The sequence below is a fragment of the Drosophila teissieri genome, chromosome 3R, assembly GCF_016746235.2.
Source record: "Drosophila teissieri strain GT53w chromosome 3R, Prin_Dtei_1.1, whole genome shotgun sequence".
Lineage (NCBI taxonomy): Eukaryota > Metazoa > Arthropoda > Insecta > Diptera > Drosophilidae > Drosophila > Drosophila teissieri.
The window spans coordinates 7088103-7103602 of NC_053032.1; the positions used below are offsets into that span (position 1 = coordinate 7088103).

The window sequence follows — 15500 nt, forward strand, 5'->3', positions numbered from 1 at the left end:
CAGAATGAAAGCTTAATCAATTCTGCTTAAAATGAGATCTTCTTATCAACAATAAAAAAAAAGCACAATAGCCCGATATTCTGCATGCCTGCTACTATATCAAAATTATACGACACATGCCAATTTGTTAGATTGTAATAGTTTTTGATTTTTTTTACAATTATTTTTAAACAATTAATCCGGCCACCTTGAGCCTCTGCAACCTCAAAAAGCCTCTTAGGCATTAAATTTATACATATACACTTTGGTCTAAAAGAGATCATTGTACCAAAATTTCAGATTTCAGGCTTTTGACGTTCTCAAATTTCTTGTTATTGGCGTAAACTCGCCTTGCTAAGATACCCCAGATTTTCTTAATTAGGTTTAGGTACGGGGAGCATGCTGGCCAATTCAAAACATTTATTCTGGTGGTCACTTATGAAGCGCCGGGTCTCCCTGCTCCGGTGTATTGATGCAATATCTTGCATAATGTTTCCCCATTTTGCTCCAAAAATGGCATAAGACGCTCCTCCTATACTGCTATATATTCTGCACTATTCATTCGTGAGCTTGTGAAAGCTAAATCATGCGTTCCAGAAGAAGTGAATGCTCCCCAAACCATTGCGGATCCGCCTCTGAAATTCTGCTTGGGGAACATAATGGGATCTTTTTGTAAATCCCTCCAATAGTGTTGAAATCCATCTGGGCGGTCCAGATTAAGATCTCATTTTCGGCAGAATTAATTAAGCCTTCATTTTGTATACCTGTACTATGCTTCGCAATCGACCTAAGAGGGCCGAAACTAAAATTTCGGTGTGTAGTATAATTCTGAGCAGGAGGCTGAAATAAAATATTAGTGTAGAGGTAATTTTTGGAAATTCCTATTATTTTTAATTCCGTAAATGTGATTAATTTAAAAGTTAAGGTTACGAATCAAAACTAAATGGATCGCTTTGCACAGTGGTTCCCCCAGAGGCCAAAATTCAAAAAATATGAATCAGAATAGATTTGCGCAACAAATCATCTCTAAAATGTCCAGCCAATTCAAGACAAACCCGGTTTTATCTAGAAAGCTAACGGTACTTTCTAAAAATAGAATTGAAGTCGCGAGCACAAGCTCATTTGCGAAGCGTAGTTGGACGAATTGCATTCTTCTTGATAACAAAGCAAACTTCAAAAAGGTAAAACGTAAGTAATACTTATCTGATTGACATAATTTAAAATGCAGTCTAATTTTAAAGGTATTTACTTTTATAAATTCTTTATGTTAAGTTAATTTCATTGATTAAACATTTTATGTAATTATATTTGATTAAACCTTTTTTGTGTATTTTGTGAACATCTTTTTTATGTTTACGTAAAGTTTTAGTTGTGTTCCGTCGAAACTCCGAAATAAATGTTTATGTCATTGTATTAAGGAGTTTCTTGAGGTAATAAAACTGTTTTTTTGCGGAAAGTTGAGGATGTGCTTGTTATCGTTAATAGTATACTAACCCAATCTCTTATTTTTTCATGGTCAAATTTGCCAACGAAGTCTCTGTTTTGCCTTTTTATTGTGCTGTCTGTGTGATTTTGTCATTCGTGCATGTGTAAAATTTTCAACGCTCATTATACCCGTTACTCGTAGAGTAAAAGGGTATACACTATTCGTTGAAAAGTACAGTTGCGAAAAAAATAATAGCAGCACCACTACGTATTTTATTCTCGATCAAATAAATTAAGGTTGCGGTACCGATGGTACGAAATACCGATTTTTCGCATAATGCTAGATATTTCTCCCATAAAAAATGAAAAAAAAAATTGAAAATGTCCACCCCTTTATTTTTTATAATTTTTTTTTGTGCGGCAAAGGTTGTTTTGGAAAAAAGCTCGTGATTATGAAAAAAATGTAAAAATAATTCCTTAAAAAAGTCATTAAAATGGGACGTGAAAAGCACTGCACTGAAGAAAAACGTGACTTCATCAAAAAACTCATTTCTGAAGGGAAATCCTATAGATATATTGGTCGAATGCTTCAGTGTTCGTGCAAAATGATACGCAATGCAATAACCTTCAATGTAAAGCCCGAAAAACGTGGGAAAAAACGATCCCTGAGGACACATCACGTCAAAAGGCTAGTCCGCGAGAGCAGGAAGGACCCGTTCAAAGCTGCTACAGAACTTAAAAAGGAGCTTAACATATCTGCAACAGTTCAAACTGTTCGTACATGTCTCAGGGAACATGGCTTAAAAGCCTGCAGTCCAAGAAAGGTCCCCCTTTTAAATGCGAGACACCTAGCCATGCGCATCAAGTTCGCCAAAGATCATCTAAATTGGCCACGCGAGAAATGGAGGAACATTTTATAGTCAGATGAGAGCAAAGTTGTCATGTTTGGTGGCAAAGAATCTCGATCATATGTAAGGCGTCCTAGGAACACCGAATATAATCCAAATTACACAATAAAAATAATTAAACACGGCGGATCCAGTGTAATGGTATGGGCATGTTTTTCTTACTATGGAGTTGGACCAATACATTGGATAAAAACCATAATGGATCAGCATGTGTATGTGAATATTTTGGAGACGGTGATGCTACCCTTTTGCTGAATATGATATGCCGCTAAAATGGGTCTTCCAACAAGACAATGACCCCAAGCATACCAGCAGGAAAGCCAAGGAATGGTTCCAAAATAAATCAGTTCATGTTCTGGAGTGGCCTGCGCAGTCGCCAGTCCTCAATCCCATCGAAAACCTTTGGTCGGATATTAAAAAGGCAGTTGCAGCTTTTAAGCCAACTAATAACGAAAGCCTATGGACCGTGATTAAGGAGTCCTGGAGCAATATAACCCCAGACCGGTGCCAGGACCTGGTGGACTCAATGCCAAAACGTTGCGCAGCGGTTATTGCTAATAAAGGATGGGCGTAGTTTTAATGTACAATCACTTGTTATTAATTAATTTGTTACTGTTAAGTTTATGTATTATGTTTAAAGCATTTTTTATGAAGTGATGCTATTATTTTTTTCGCCTTATTTTGACATTTTTAATTTCCTAAGAAGTGAACTGTTTAACCTTTCTAAAAAGGTATTTCAGCTCCTTCTAACCCCTAAATTGTAGGCAGGAGACTTATTCAAAGTATACTGGGCAAGGGCTGCTATTTTTTTTTTCGCAGCTGTATGTAACAGGCAGAAGGAAGCGTTTCCGACCATATAAGGTATATATATTCTTGATCAGGATCAATAGCCGAGTCGATCTGGCCATGTCCGTCTGTCCGTCCGTATGAACGTCGAGATCTCAGGAACTACAAAAGCTAGAAAGTTGAGATTCAGCATGCATGTGGTGACTAACATCTTGATAATTAGATGAACCCGAAACACTTACTGCATCCTCATCCTCACCGCCCGCATCTATGCCATAGTGTTCAAATAATCTGTCCTGCAAAGCGCTCTTTCGCCCATTGGTATCCAAACCCAATTCCGTTAGTGCGTGAGCCGTTTACGAATTAATTTAAATGTTAAACAATGAATTCAAAAATATTAAACAATGTTAAACAATTTTTAATAACCAATTTGTTAAATGCGCAGCCTCTCGCTCACCCAACCAGTGGTTACGACTCTCTTCCGCCGCTCTTCTCGTCTCTTCAATGTCGTCGTATTTGAGTTCTTCTGCGTTGCGAAATTCGTCTTCGCCGTAACCTCGCTCCGTATTGCGTTACGTATCACGTCGTCGATTGCTCTTACGTCGCCGTCGCTGCTCCTGCTCTTCGTTATTTCGTCGTTTTGTTCAAAAATATGTACTCATATACTCGTCGCTGTGCAAAACTAGTTGTTGCACTATTGCCAGCTCCAAGTCTTGCCTCTATTTGCGTCTCTGCTGCTGTTTTTATTTCTTCGTCGTTCCCGTCGAAATGCACGTATTTTGTTGTAGTGCACGCTTGATCCTACTCACGCCATCGATGCTTCTCTTGTTTTTGCGTCGTATGATCTCCTCTACTCGTTTACTGTTTCCTTGCTTATTTGGGTTGTCGTTGTCGTTGTCCTCTCGTTGTCGTTATCCTCTCGTTGTCGTTGCTTTGAAATTCGTCGTTTCTTTCGCCAGCTCTATCCGCTCTTCGATACGGAATTTCACAACGAAAAATTCTTGTATCGACACGTCTTCAAAATGCTTAAGAACTTTCACGTGCACGACGAAAGACTTTCTACAAGTCTCACCGTTGCTCTTGCGTCGTCGTTGCAACCGTCACTTAAATATTCCTTCAAAGGGTCTCTTCTTTGTCGAGAAAAGATCCATAATTTGCTCCAGTTTTGCTTTGTCGAATTGTCGCACGCCAGTTTCTCTTCTCCTTCGTTCTCTCAAATTCGTTAGTGTTAATGCACTTTTATTAATTTTTTTCTTTGAACGTTCCCGGACGAGCCCCCAATAATTTGTAGGGATAATACAAATTAAGTTTATTATTTTGGGTATTGTTCACAAAGTTTGAAATTAATAATTATAAAAATGAAAAGAACTACGACTCTCGCACTAATGAACGCATCGACTGATTTCGTTAAAAATTCTGCAGCGACTTACTTCAACGTATTACTTCAGAGACACCATGGGAGAGAGAGACTGTTGGCAATGCTGTTAGGATCTGGCTGATGAAATACTTGCCGGTTCTGGTAACATAGGAAACAGTGTGTGCACTCCCAATACATCTGGGCTGCATGATAATGCCAACTTCCTCCAATCCCACATATATGTACAGCTGCAGTCAAAATAATAGTAGTGCCCACAGAGGTTTTCAAACAACCAAAAAAAAACATTTTAAGTTTAAGTGATAAAAACTATGTAATAGCCCTATATTTAATGTTTATTTTAGTATTTTGTTGAATAGCCTTTGTTGGCTATTGTTCATAAATAAACCCGCCAGTGTTACTGTTTAGTTTGATTTATTGGTTAATTTCAGACACTTAATATTAATTAGTTCGACACCGATGCGTACGTTTTCTTGCAGATCAAAAATGTGACTAACTTAAGCTTTGGCTAAACTAGCATAAGACGTAAACATGTTACAGTTAGAAGGGAGTTTGGAAAAGTACTGGGCAAGCTCGCGGACAATTACAGCGGTGCGATGCTTACATTGATTCCGCTGATAAGCTCCGCTGAAGCTGCAGACAAATGATAATGTAAACAAAGATAAAGGGTGACTTGTTCGCGCATACAGGGTGTCTCGTTCCCAAACAGCTATAACAGACGAACAGCGCTTATGCATGGAATCAACTAGATTCTGGCATTTTTGCACAGGAATAGAGTTCCGTGATCTTTGTACAGCTTCCCACAGTTCAAACAAAGACATTAGAATAACAAGATGCGTAACGCCATACGATTTTTTTGCACACGATTTTTTCGTGGTGGCTTTTCAAGTGGCTCCAGGCTCTCTCGAAATTTTATTCAAAAGCCAGAGAGCGGAGAGCTCTAGAGCCACCAGCTCTCTTGTACGCATACAGCGACAGCTGACAACTGTATTGGTGCACACGTATGCACATGCATTGTAAAAATGCCAAAATATGCCCTTCATCTTAGAAGTTCTTAGACTTTAAATCTATATTATTTTTTATAAATTGACACCACTTAAACACTCTAGTCTTGCATTGCCTTAACATAACAATTATTCAAATTTAACACAGAAATAATAATAGCACAATCTATGTACAACAAAATGCATAATAATTTTAAAAGATGACTTTATATTAGAATAATTGTCATTAGAGTATTCAGCGTGCGACGTGTGAAAAATATAAGAAGACAATGATTCTTCGGTGCTTATTTCCGCACTTCGTGCTTCAAGAAATCAATTTTGCAATAAACAGATTCCATATTTTTATTTATTTTATAAATAATATTTTACTTTATGAATTATTTTTATGAAATATTTATATTTTATATGTAATTTCTTTTTTTTTTAAATTCTTTGTTTTAAATTACAGTAGTTTTTAAAATTTACTTTGTATATGTTTTTATTATTTATTATAGTTATTTAGTCAAATTACTAGTATAAAAATTTCCAATTTTCAATATTTAAAATGAAAATAAGATTCAGATAAATTATTTTTTTTTATTTTGTTTTGGTGTTTTTAAAAAAGCGCGCAATTATGGGTGGGAAGAAAAGCGCGCCAATTTTTTTGTTTTTCCTTTTAATACTTTTTCTTTTTCTCTTAATACGTTTGCTTAAAGCTGACTATACGTAGAGCTCCTCGATTTTTTTTAAATTTCGCTTTAAAATTGTGTTTACAATCAATTAAAGTTGTTTGGTTGCATTGCTAAAGTACGGAAATATATGTGCGAATTATAAATTGCGATTGGTAGTGATAAATAAGAGAACATTTCAGTTAACTGAATTAAACCTAATTTCGTAATTTTACGCGCTAATACTACGTGCTGCTGCTACTGCTGCTTTTTGAAAAAGGTTAGAGCTAAAATTTATTATTTTTAATATACAAATATTTGATTGGCCAATTGGAATTGCCTGGCTATGGCCGAAAAGAAAAGGAAAAACATAAGTGGGAACAAGTGCAGTTTACCACATTGCCAAAAATCTAGGCGCGATTTCCCCACCCTTAAATTGTTTAGGTTTCCTGAAAAGGATCCAACAATTTTAATGAAATGGGCGGAAAAGTGCCAATTTACGGAGGATTTTGTGGCAAGCACTTCATCACTGTTTTTATGCCACGATCATTTCTCCCCAGATGATATTGGGGTAAGATATCTGAGGAAAGGAACAATTCCAGATCGAAACCTAATGACATATAATAATAATGATGAAATTAATTTTAATGCTGTAAGGTCGCCTGCGCAAAAAAGATATCGCTCACAGTCCCCTGTTGAAATATGTCGTCAGTGTCATAAAAACACTAAAACATTAAAAGTGTTTCAAAAAAAATATATTTCTTATAAGAAAATGTCTGATGAAAGACAAATTCAAATTAAAATGCTGAGGAAAGAAAACGAGAAAATGAGAAAATATTGGCAAAAATGCTTCTGAAAGAAAAAAAAGGCACAAATACAAGATGGAATGATTCCGAAAAATTGTTTGCTCAGAGCATATATTACAGGTCGACTTCCACATATACGTTTTTAAGGGACTCTTTAAAATTAAATTTTCCCAGTCCATCATCATTACAAAAGTGGAACAGCATTAAAAAATTACAGCCGGGAGACAACGAATGTTTGTACTCAGCCCTTAGAGAAACCATTAAGGAAATGAATGAATCGGATAAAGAATGCATATTAACTTGTGATGAAGTAGCAATAAAAAAAAACTTAACATATAATGTATCAGTTGATATAATAGATGGACTAGAGCATTTAAATATCACGGTAATAATATATATTGTCTTGATGGCTTGATCCAAACTACTGAAGCTATATTTGGACTCGTCAACGATATATTTAAGGACCACACGGACCACTTTTTCTTTTTAACAAGTAGAGTTAACCAGTATCCCCTTGAAAATATATTTGCGTGCGTTCGAGCAAAAGGTGGTAACTGCAGAAATCCTTCAGTTAATGAATTTAATGTAATAATTGCCAAGCTTATATCCCTACACATTTTTAAATTTTCCCAAAACTCTAATTGCGAATCAGATGATGATGTGATGTTGCCAATAGAGTTCGATTCGATTATATAATATATCAGCCTTGCATTGAAAAAAAAGAAATACAGCAGCAAGAATACTCTGTATCATTTTCTGAAATTGTAGAAGGCAATGAGAGGTACTTTGACCAAAATATAGATAATTTTTTGTGCAATGATATACCCATTGAATTAACTTCGAGTAGATATTTTGTTGGATATATTGCAAAGGGATCCAGTTGCGATAAATGCAGATCGGTAATTTTAAAAGAAACCGAGCATTTAACAGCTCCATCAGAGCTTTTTATACATGAGAAAAACTACTCGACAGAATCGGACTTTGGAAAACTAAAGGCACCATCTGATCTATTTTTTAATATTTGTAAAATACACATTAAAGTTTTTGAAAATATTTTTAAAAATAATAAAAAACAAATGTGTATACAAAAATTTATTGTAGACCAATGCATTAAGTGCACAAATGAGAGTAGTGATTTCTCATTATGGTTTCATGTAGAAAATGAATGTTATGAGCATAAAATAGATCTTTTAAAAAAACTTATAAAAGTTTTGCTTTTTAAGCATTGCAAGTGGACTGTTATTGCTAATAGACAAAAAAGTCAAGCTAAACTCAGCATTTTATCTCATAAGTGAAAAAAATATAAACATTCAAATAATCGACGACTTTAAAAATTAAATTATATAATTAAAAAAAGAGGCGATATATAATAAAAAGCAATAGTTAGAAAACTAGCTTAGTTGGGGAACATGGAAATGTTTTAATGTTAAACATTTAAACATTTCAAGTCGACTCGAAGGTCATATAAATATAAGACCCCATTACAATTGTAATGGCCTCCCCGTGGTGTTCCCTGGGTACCGATTATAATGTATTACATATTATTAATTATCAATATAAATATAAATATGTAAACGGTAGCTAATTCGAGCGGCGCTTTTATCAAACGAATATTAAAAAAAAGTCTTTCAAACCATAATAGTTACGAATCGAAATTGACCAAAACATTAATCAAATTTGTTTCTTAGATCAAAATTGATTTCTTCCCGAAAATCGTCTTCTAGCACAAGCACGCACACATACACACTATCTCCTTTATTGCTTTTACTCACACAAGCAAGTCAATTCTATTTTTAGATTTTTACGCTCTCAATTTTTGGCGAGCAAAAAGAGAGCAATTTCGGCCGTCACCAAAAAAGTGGCTGCATAGTGCAAAACCAATGTATGGCCGTTACGCATCTTGTTATTCTAATGTCTTTGGTTCAAAGCTATTACTCGGTTTATAGACGGCTCTCTTTACGTTACACCACAAATTCTCAATTGAATTGAGATCGGGTGACAGTGCGGGCCACTCCATGACATCGACTTGATTGGCTTCGAACCACTTTTAGGAAAGTTTACTTGTACGTTTTGGATCATTGTTCTGTTGGAAAGTCTTAACCAGTGGCATATCCTCGTTTAAAATTTTTACATATAAATAACGATCCAAGATGTTTTTGACCTAATACACTCCATAATACGAAAAACTCGCCCAAATCATAATCGATTAACCACCGTGTTTAACCGTTTTTAATGTAACAGCCGAGAGCCATGGCTTCCAAACAAAATTATCTTGGACTCATCCGACCACAAAATATTCCTTCACATCTCCAAAGGCCAATTTAAGTGCTCTCTTGCAAACTTCAAACGATTGGCTGCATGTTTTTTATACCCGATACTCGTAGAGTAAAAGGGTATACTAGATTCGTTGAAAAGAATGTAACAGGCAGAAGGAAGCGTTTCCGATCATATGTATAAAGTATATGTCGGGAAGTTAACTGTTTCGGGGTCCTCTGTTGCCGCGTTCCGCCCGCGAGTCGTACATTTCCTCGGTTGCGACATATTCACGCGTCTGCTTTCTCAGAGTTTTCAAACATAAGTGCCTCGTGTACATTTCAACATCGCTCCATCTCGCTTGATACATGCTGGTCCGAACTCACCACAGGACAAGCATTTGTCTCACTCTAACGCATCGTCGAACCGAGGCTATGTAGAACAGAGCAAAATCCGTTAAACTCGCATAACGGAACTCAGCGAACCGCGATCAAAAAGAAACGAAGACAAGAACAGCTCGATACGAATTTTATTTATTAGAGGTGACATGTTTATTAGAGATGGAACATAGAAAATAAAAATAAGACTAATAATGATGCGACACGGCCTTCCTGACCAGCACACGTCCTCGTGTGTAATATAAGTTTCAAAATTAAACAAGCTTAATCTAGAAAGATAACATTAAACGTAATTCAGAGTATTAGTAAAGGTTCTCTTTTTTTTTTTTTTTTAATTTTATTTTTCATGTTATCGACCAACGTGAGTGACAGAAGTACCAAGAAGATCGTTTGTTATTATTAGCAACACACTAGGACAATTCAACCTGCCACGCCGCCAGTCACCAGACATCAAATAAGTCAACACAGTAACACGTGTACCTACTAGCACTGGCAACTTGGCGACGTTGCATGTGTCCCCAATCTCGCATTGAAATCCATCAATGCCTCTCATTCACTTGAGTCTTCAAACAACTCAGTAACTTTCCGCTCACATTGGCATCCACCAACGGATTTCTAACGTCTCTTTCAACGTTTTCATCCACATTGGAATCCACCAAGGGATTTCTAACGTCTCTTTCAACGTTTTCATGATCGTCACATAGATCTAACTCTTTGGGGATCTCCTCTGTTGGCATACTGCGCAAAGCTTCATGTGGGTACTTATAAGTCCGCTTATTAGTTAAAGATTTTAAAATATAACGATCTCCCTCAAGTACCTCTGTCACAAGGAAAGGTCCTTTATACTTTTGGTCTAATTTTGTTTGGTGCCTTTCTTCGTTCTTAAGTAAAACATAATCGACAACACTAAAGTTATCAAATTTGGCTTTGTGGTTATCGAATCTAGTTTTTTCATACAAGGCGTTCTTTTTAATATTTTCTCTCGCGATATTTCTCATTTCACACTCATTACGCGTTCTACCTGTCCATTGGCACGACTAGCCCCTGTTGCAATTAAGTGTAGTTGAATTTTTTGCATGGAACAAAATTCACTGAAACAAGAGCCTGTAAAGCATTTACCCTGATCTGCAATGATTCGTGTTGGTACACCGAATACGGAAATTGAAGCCTTCAAGGCGTCTATACAACTTTCACTATTAATGGTTAACGTGTGGTGCAAAGAAACAAACTTTGTAAACGCGTCAATCAGAACGATAATATATTCCTTTTGATCCCTCTTGCCGCTTAATTTTCCCGTAATATCTATATGGATCGTGTGCCATGGAATTTCTACTTTTGGTATGGGGTGGAGTTCGATTGGCAATTTTCCTGACGGAGGCTTAGTTAACTTACACGTAATGCAATTATCAACGAACTTACGAACATATTTGGCCATGTTCTCAAACCAGTAAAATTCGTACATTTTGTCTAAAGTCTTTTCCCACCCAAGATGTACAACTGCTTCATGGACATGGTTCACTACTGACCATCTGAATGATCTGGGGACAACTGGCAGGCAACGAGTTTTACCGTTCCTTTGAATTTTGCGAAAAAGCATTTTCGAGCGTATTTCATAACTTTTTGCCAAGCTCTCACCCAATTCATTGTTCTGTATTTTAACAACAATCGTGGAAATCTCTGAATCCTTTTGTTGTTCTGCAAGTAACCAGTTGTCCGTTATTTTGGCCAATAGAACATGTTTTTCTTCCTCACCAGTAATAACCCGAGCAGTTGGCAGTGGATTGCGTGACAAGAAATCAACATGTGCCATTTTGGCACCAGGTCTATATTCTATGTCAAAGTCGAAGGACTGCATATATGCCCACCAACGGTGTACTCTCGGCGTTAGTTCAGTCTTGTTGCGAGTAGCTTTTAGGGAATTACAGTCTGTAAAAACAACAAATCGTCGCCCATGTAAATAGTGACGAAAGTGTCTCATGGAGTTATACACAGCTAAAGTTTCAAGCTCGTACGAATGATATCGAGATTCCGTCAAGGATGTTTGTTTGCTGTAATACTCAACTACACGACGTTTATTATCTATTTTGTGGAGTAGAATTGCTCCGTAGCCATCCATACTGGCATCTGTATGCAGTTCAATGGGGTGCCGAGGATCGAAGATAACAAGGACGGGCTCATTTGTAAGCAATTTAGTGACTTTTTGACGAATTTGTTCGTGTTCAAGTTTCCATTCAAATATTTTGTTTTTGCAGGTCAGTCTATATAAGGGTTTCATGATTTCTGAAAACTTTGGCACAAACTGCCTAAAATAAGAGGCTAGGCCAATAAATTGTCTTACTTGGGTAACAGACTGCGGAGGCGGTAAAGCGACTAATGCTTTTATCTTAGATGGATTTGGTCTTATTTCGCCCTCTTTTACCACAAACCCCAGATATTCAACGCAAGATTTCAGGAATGAACATTTTCCGATATTAAAAGAAAACCCAGCCTGCGATAATATTTTCAAAACTGTCCTTAACCTTACAAAAGCTTCTTCTTTTGTTTCTGCGATAATCATTATATCGTCCATATAAACGATAACGTAAGAATGGGCAAGCTCACCCAAAGCTTTCATAACTGCACGCTGGAACACGGATGGGGCATTCTTTAACCCGAAGGGCATAGTTAGAAATTCGAATTGGCCGTCAGGTGTCACAAAAGCCGTGCGTTCAATTGAATTTGCGTGAATAGGTATCTGATGAAACCCGCTGGCCATATCCAAGCAACTAAAGAAACTTGCTCCACGCAACCTAGATATTTGGTCACTAATTAGTGGTAAGGGATATTTTTCTGCAACTGTGTTTGTATTTAGTTCGCGGTAATCCACGCAAAGACGATCAGAACCATTTTTCTTTTTAACGAGTAAAACTGGACTGGCGAACGGTGAGCTGCTAGGACGGATGATGTTAGCTAACAGCAGCTCATTAACCTTGTTTCGGACAATTTGTTTTTCCTCTATACTAAGTCGGTACGGTCGTCTGTGTACAGTTTTTATTGGATCAATTAAGCGTACTTCTAATTCGCCAGTTGTAACAAGATTTTTGGGAAAACCGTCTATAAATGAGTCACAGAATTCATTCAAAAGATTTACCAAGATTTTCCTATCCTCGCCACACAATTCGGTATTAACATTTTCAAGATTAAAACTACTACTCAAAGCAGATAGGGTTTGCACAGACTCTAACTCTATTTTATCTATTGTTATAGTAGCACTAAATCCCTGACTTAAAATTTCGCGTCCAATTATAATATTATAATTAATGCAATCATTAAGCATTACGTGAAAAAGCACTTCGAGACAGTAACCACTTATTGTTACGTTTGACAAAATTTGTAATGTACTAGTAACAGTATTATTTCCGATACCCTTTAAAACTACAATGCTGTTAATTCGTGTGCCCGAGAGTTGGGTGGACACAGATTCTCTTACAAGTGAGCATTCGGCTCCAGAGTCGAAATAAAATGGATACGACTCACCCGATGATATCAATGTCCCAATTGGCTCGACTACGTGACACACGTTGACACGCTTCTCGTCGGCTTTAGTTTGGTTTGACAACGATTGTCTTGCAGGGCAAGCTGACGCTATATGCCCCTGGTTTCCACATCTATAGCAAGTAATTGACCCAGGTTTAGAGTCAGATAAGCGCCCAATACTCGAACTAGATCCTTGTTGATTCTTTAAGTTGTTTTTCACGGAGCGGCAGTCAGCTATCTTGTGGCCAATTTTTCCACAAAAGTGGCACTTAACATTTGGGTGTAGGCGAGCTCTTTTGCTGGTAGAATTTTCTGGAACGGGATGGTCCTTCCTCTTGCCATACGAAAACGCTCTTAGCTCGTTCTGCAACTCGTTGCGTGTTTTGACAGTAGTTGTGAACACAGTGCGTTGCAGCCTACCATCTATATTTGCAGCATGTGCCAGGGCAACAGACACTGCAATTTCTTCTGCGGTCATAGACTTCCATTTTGCCATAAGTGTTGTTATTAATCGGCTACCATACAGCGCAAGACATTCGCCGTCGTTTGGCCGCCCGTTTAATACATTAAAGACTGTTGCTGCTGGCGTCTCATTGCCTTCATACTGCTGAAGGAACATTTCTTGGAATTGGCTCCAAGTCATTCCGGCGAAACAAATTTGTGACAGCCAATTAGAAGCACTGCCCTCCAATGATTTGGTTAAGGCCATGAGCAAAGCACTGCCATCCAGAGGATTTTCTCCTACAATAAGGTCCACTGTAGAGCACCAAGTGGCTGCACTTGAACCGGCGGACTCGGGGTTGAACTTGGGTAGTACAACTACTTGTGTAGTCTGCGAGCCCCTCACGGCATTCACAATTTCCAATAGATTACGATGCTGCATTTCCAAAATTGTGGACAGGCGATCATCAGTGATGGCTTGGGGCTGAGGCGATCCCACTTCTGATGTCGGGAAGTTAACTGTTTCGGGGTCCTCTGTTGCCGCGTTCCGCCCGCGAGTCGTACATTTCCTCGGTTGCGACATATTCACGCGTCTGCTTTCTCAGAGTTTTCAAACATAAGTGCCTCGTGTACATTTCAACATCGCTCCATCTCGCTTGATACATGCTGGTCCGAACTCACCACAGGACAAGCATTTGTCTCACTCTAACGCATCGTCGAACCGAGGCTATGTAGAACAGAGCAAAATCCGTTAAACTCGCATAACGGAACTCAGCGAACCGCGATCAAAAAGAAACGAAGACAAGAACAGCTCGATACGAATTTTATTTATTAGAGGTGACATGTTTATTAGAGATGGAACATAGAAAATAAAAATAAGACTAATAATGATGCGACATATATATATTCTTGATCAGGATCCGGCTATTGATCTGGCCATGTCCGTCCGTCCGTATAAACGTCGAAATCTCAGGAACTATAAAAGCCAGAAAGTCGATATTGACATAGACGCAGCGCAAGTTTGTGAATTCATGCTGCCACGCCAACACTTTTAAAAAATGTTTTAATATTTAGAGAGCAGAGTTAATGTGTGAAAAATTTATTTGAATATGTGAAGGAATAAAGGAAATAATGAGAAATAACCTGTTGCTCTACCGGCACTACTATTATTTTGACCGCAACTGTACGTTATGTATATGTAATTAAGTATTATAATCTCGACTGGTTTATTAACCCAAACAAAGCACTGTGGTTCCTCTTGTATAGAGACAAGATAAATACTTCCAGTGCAGTTAGAAACCTTAAATTTGGCCTCAGGGATCCAATAGTGCTTCAGAAAGCTTCGTGTAAAAATTGTTCGGATTGCACTATGGGAAATTTGAGCCCTTTTTCTGGCCAAAACCCATTTTCTGAAAGCCGGAATATTAAAATAATATTTAGTGTACGCATTCATAATGGACCAATCTTTAGTTTAGATTTAGGCGAAATCTTAATAGAAAGCCCACTGATTAAAATAATTTTTACAGAATGGAAATTAACGCTTTGGTTCCAAACATATTAAAACTTTTGTAACGAAAGAAAAACTTAACGTAGCAGATTGTTGTTTTTTGTACGCGCAACAGCTGTACTTAACAGCTGATTTCTTTGTTGTGGCGCCATCTATTAAAATTTCTAGTATGCAGCACTAAAGATTGGTCCATTATGAATGCGTACACTAAATATTATTTTAATATTCCGGCTTTCAGAAAATGGGTTTTGGCCAGGAAAAGGGGTCAAATTTCCCATAGTGCGGTGCCACGCCCACAATTTTTGGTACCATTAAATTTATGGACTAGTGTAACTCCATGCAAAAAACACAAACTAAATATCTTTCCCCGTTCTGGAGTTATTAATTTAGGCCAGAAAAAGTGGTCAAATTTCCCATAGTGGATTGGTTCCCCACCAAAATGCAAAAATAAAACC

General features: G+C 37.4%; 1 protein-coding gene across 1 annotated transcript; it reads right to left on the reverse strand.

Moving 5' to 3' along the window:
• Nucleotides 1–9829: 9829 nt before the first annotated feature.
• Nucleotides 9830–14121, reverse strand: LOC122622368. The gene is made up of 2 exons (XM_043800764.1): nucleotides 13098–14121; nucleotides 9830–9850 (listed from the first exon to the last, which is right to left on the reverse strand). The coding sequence occupies exons 1-2, from the start codon at nucleotides 14119–14121 to the stop codon at nucleotides 9846–9848; spliced, it is 1029 nt and encodes a 342-aa protein (XP_043656699.1). The 3' UTR covers nucleotides 9830–9845.
• Between the last annotated feature and the right edge of the window lie 1379 nt (nucleotides 14122–15500).

Excerpts from the sequence above, each read along its gene's own strand:
- LOC122622368 (XM_043800764.1), bottom strand. The coding sequence starts at position 14,121 with ATGTCGCAACCGAGGAAATGTACGACTCGCGGGCGGAACGCGGCAACA.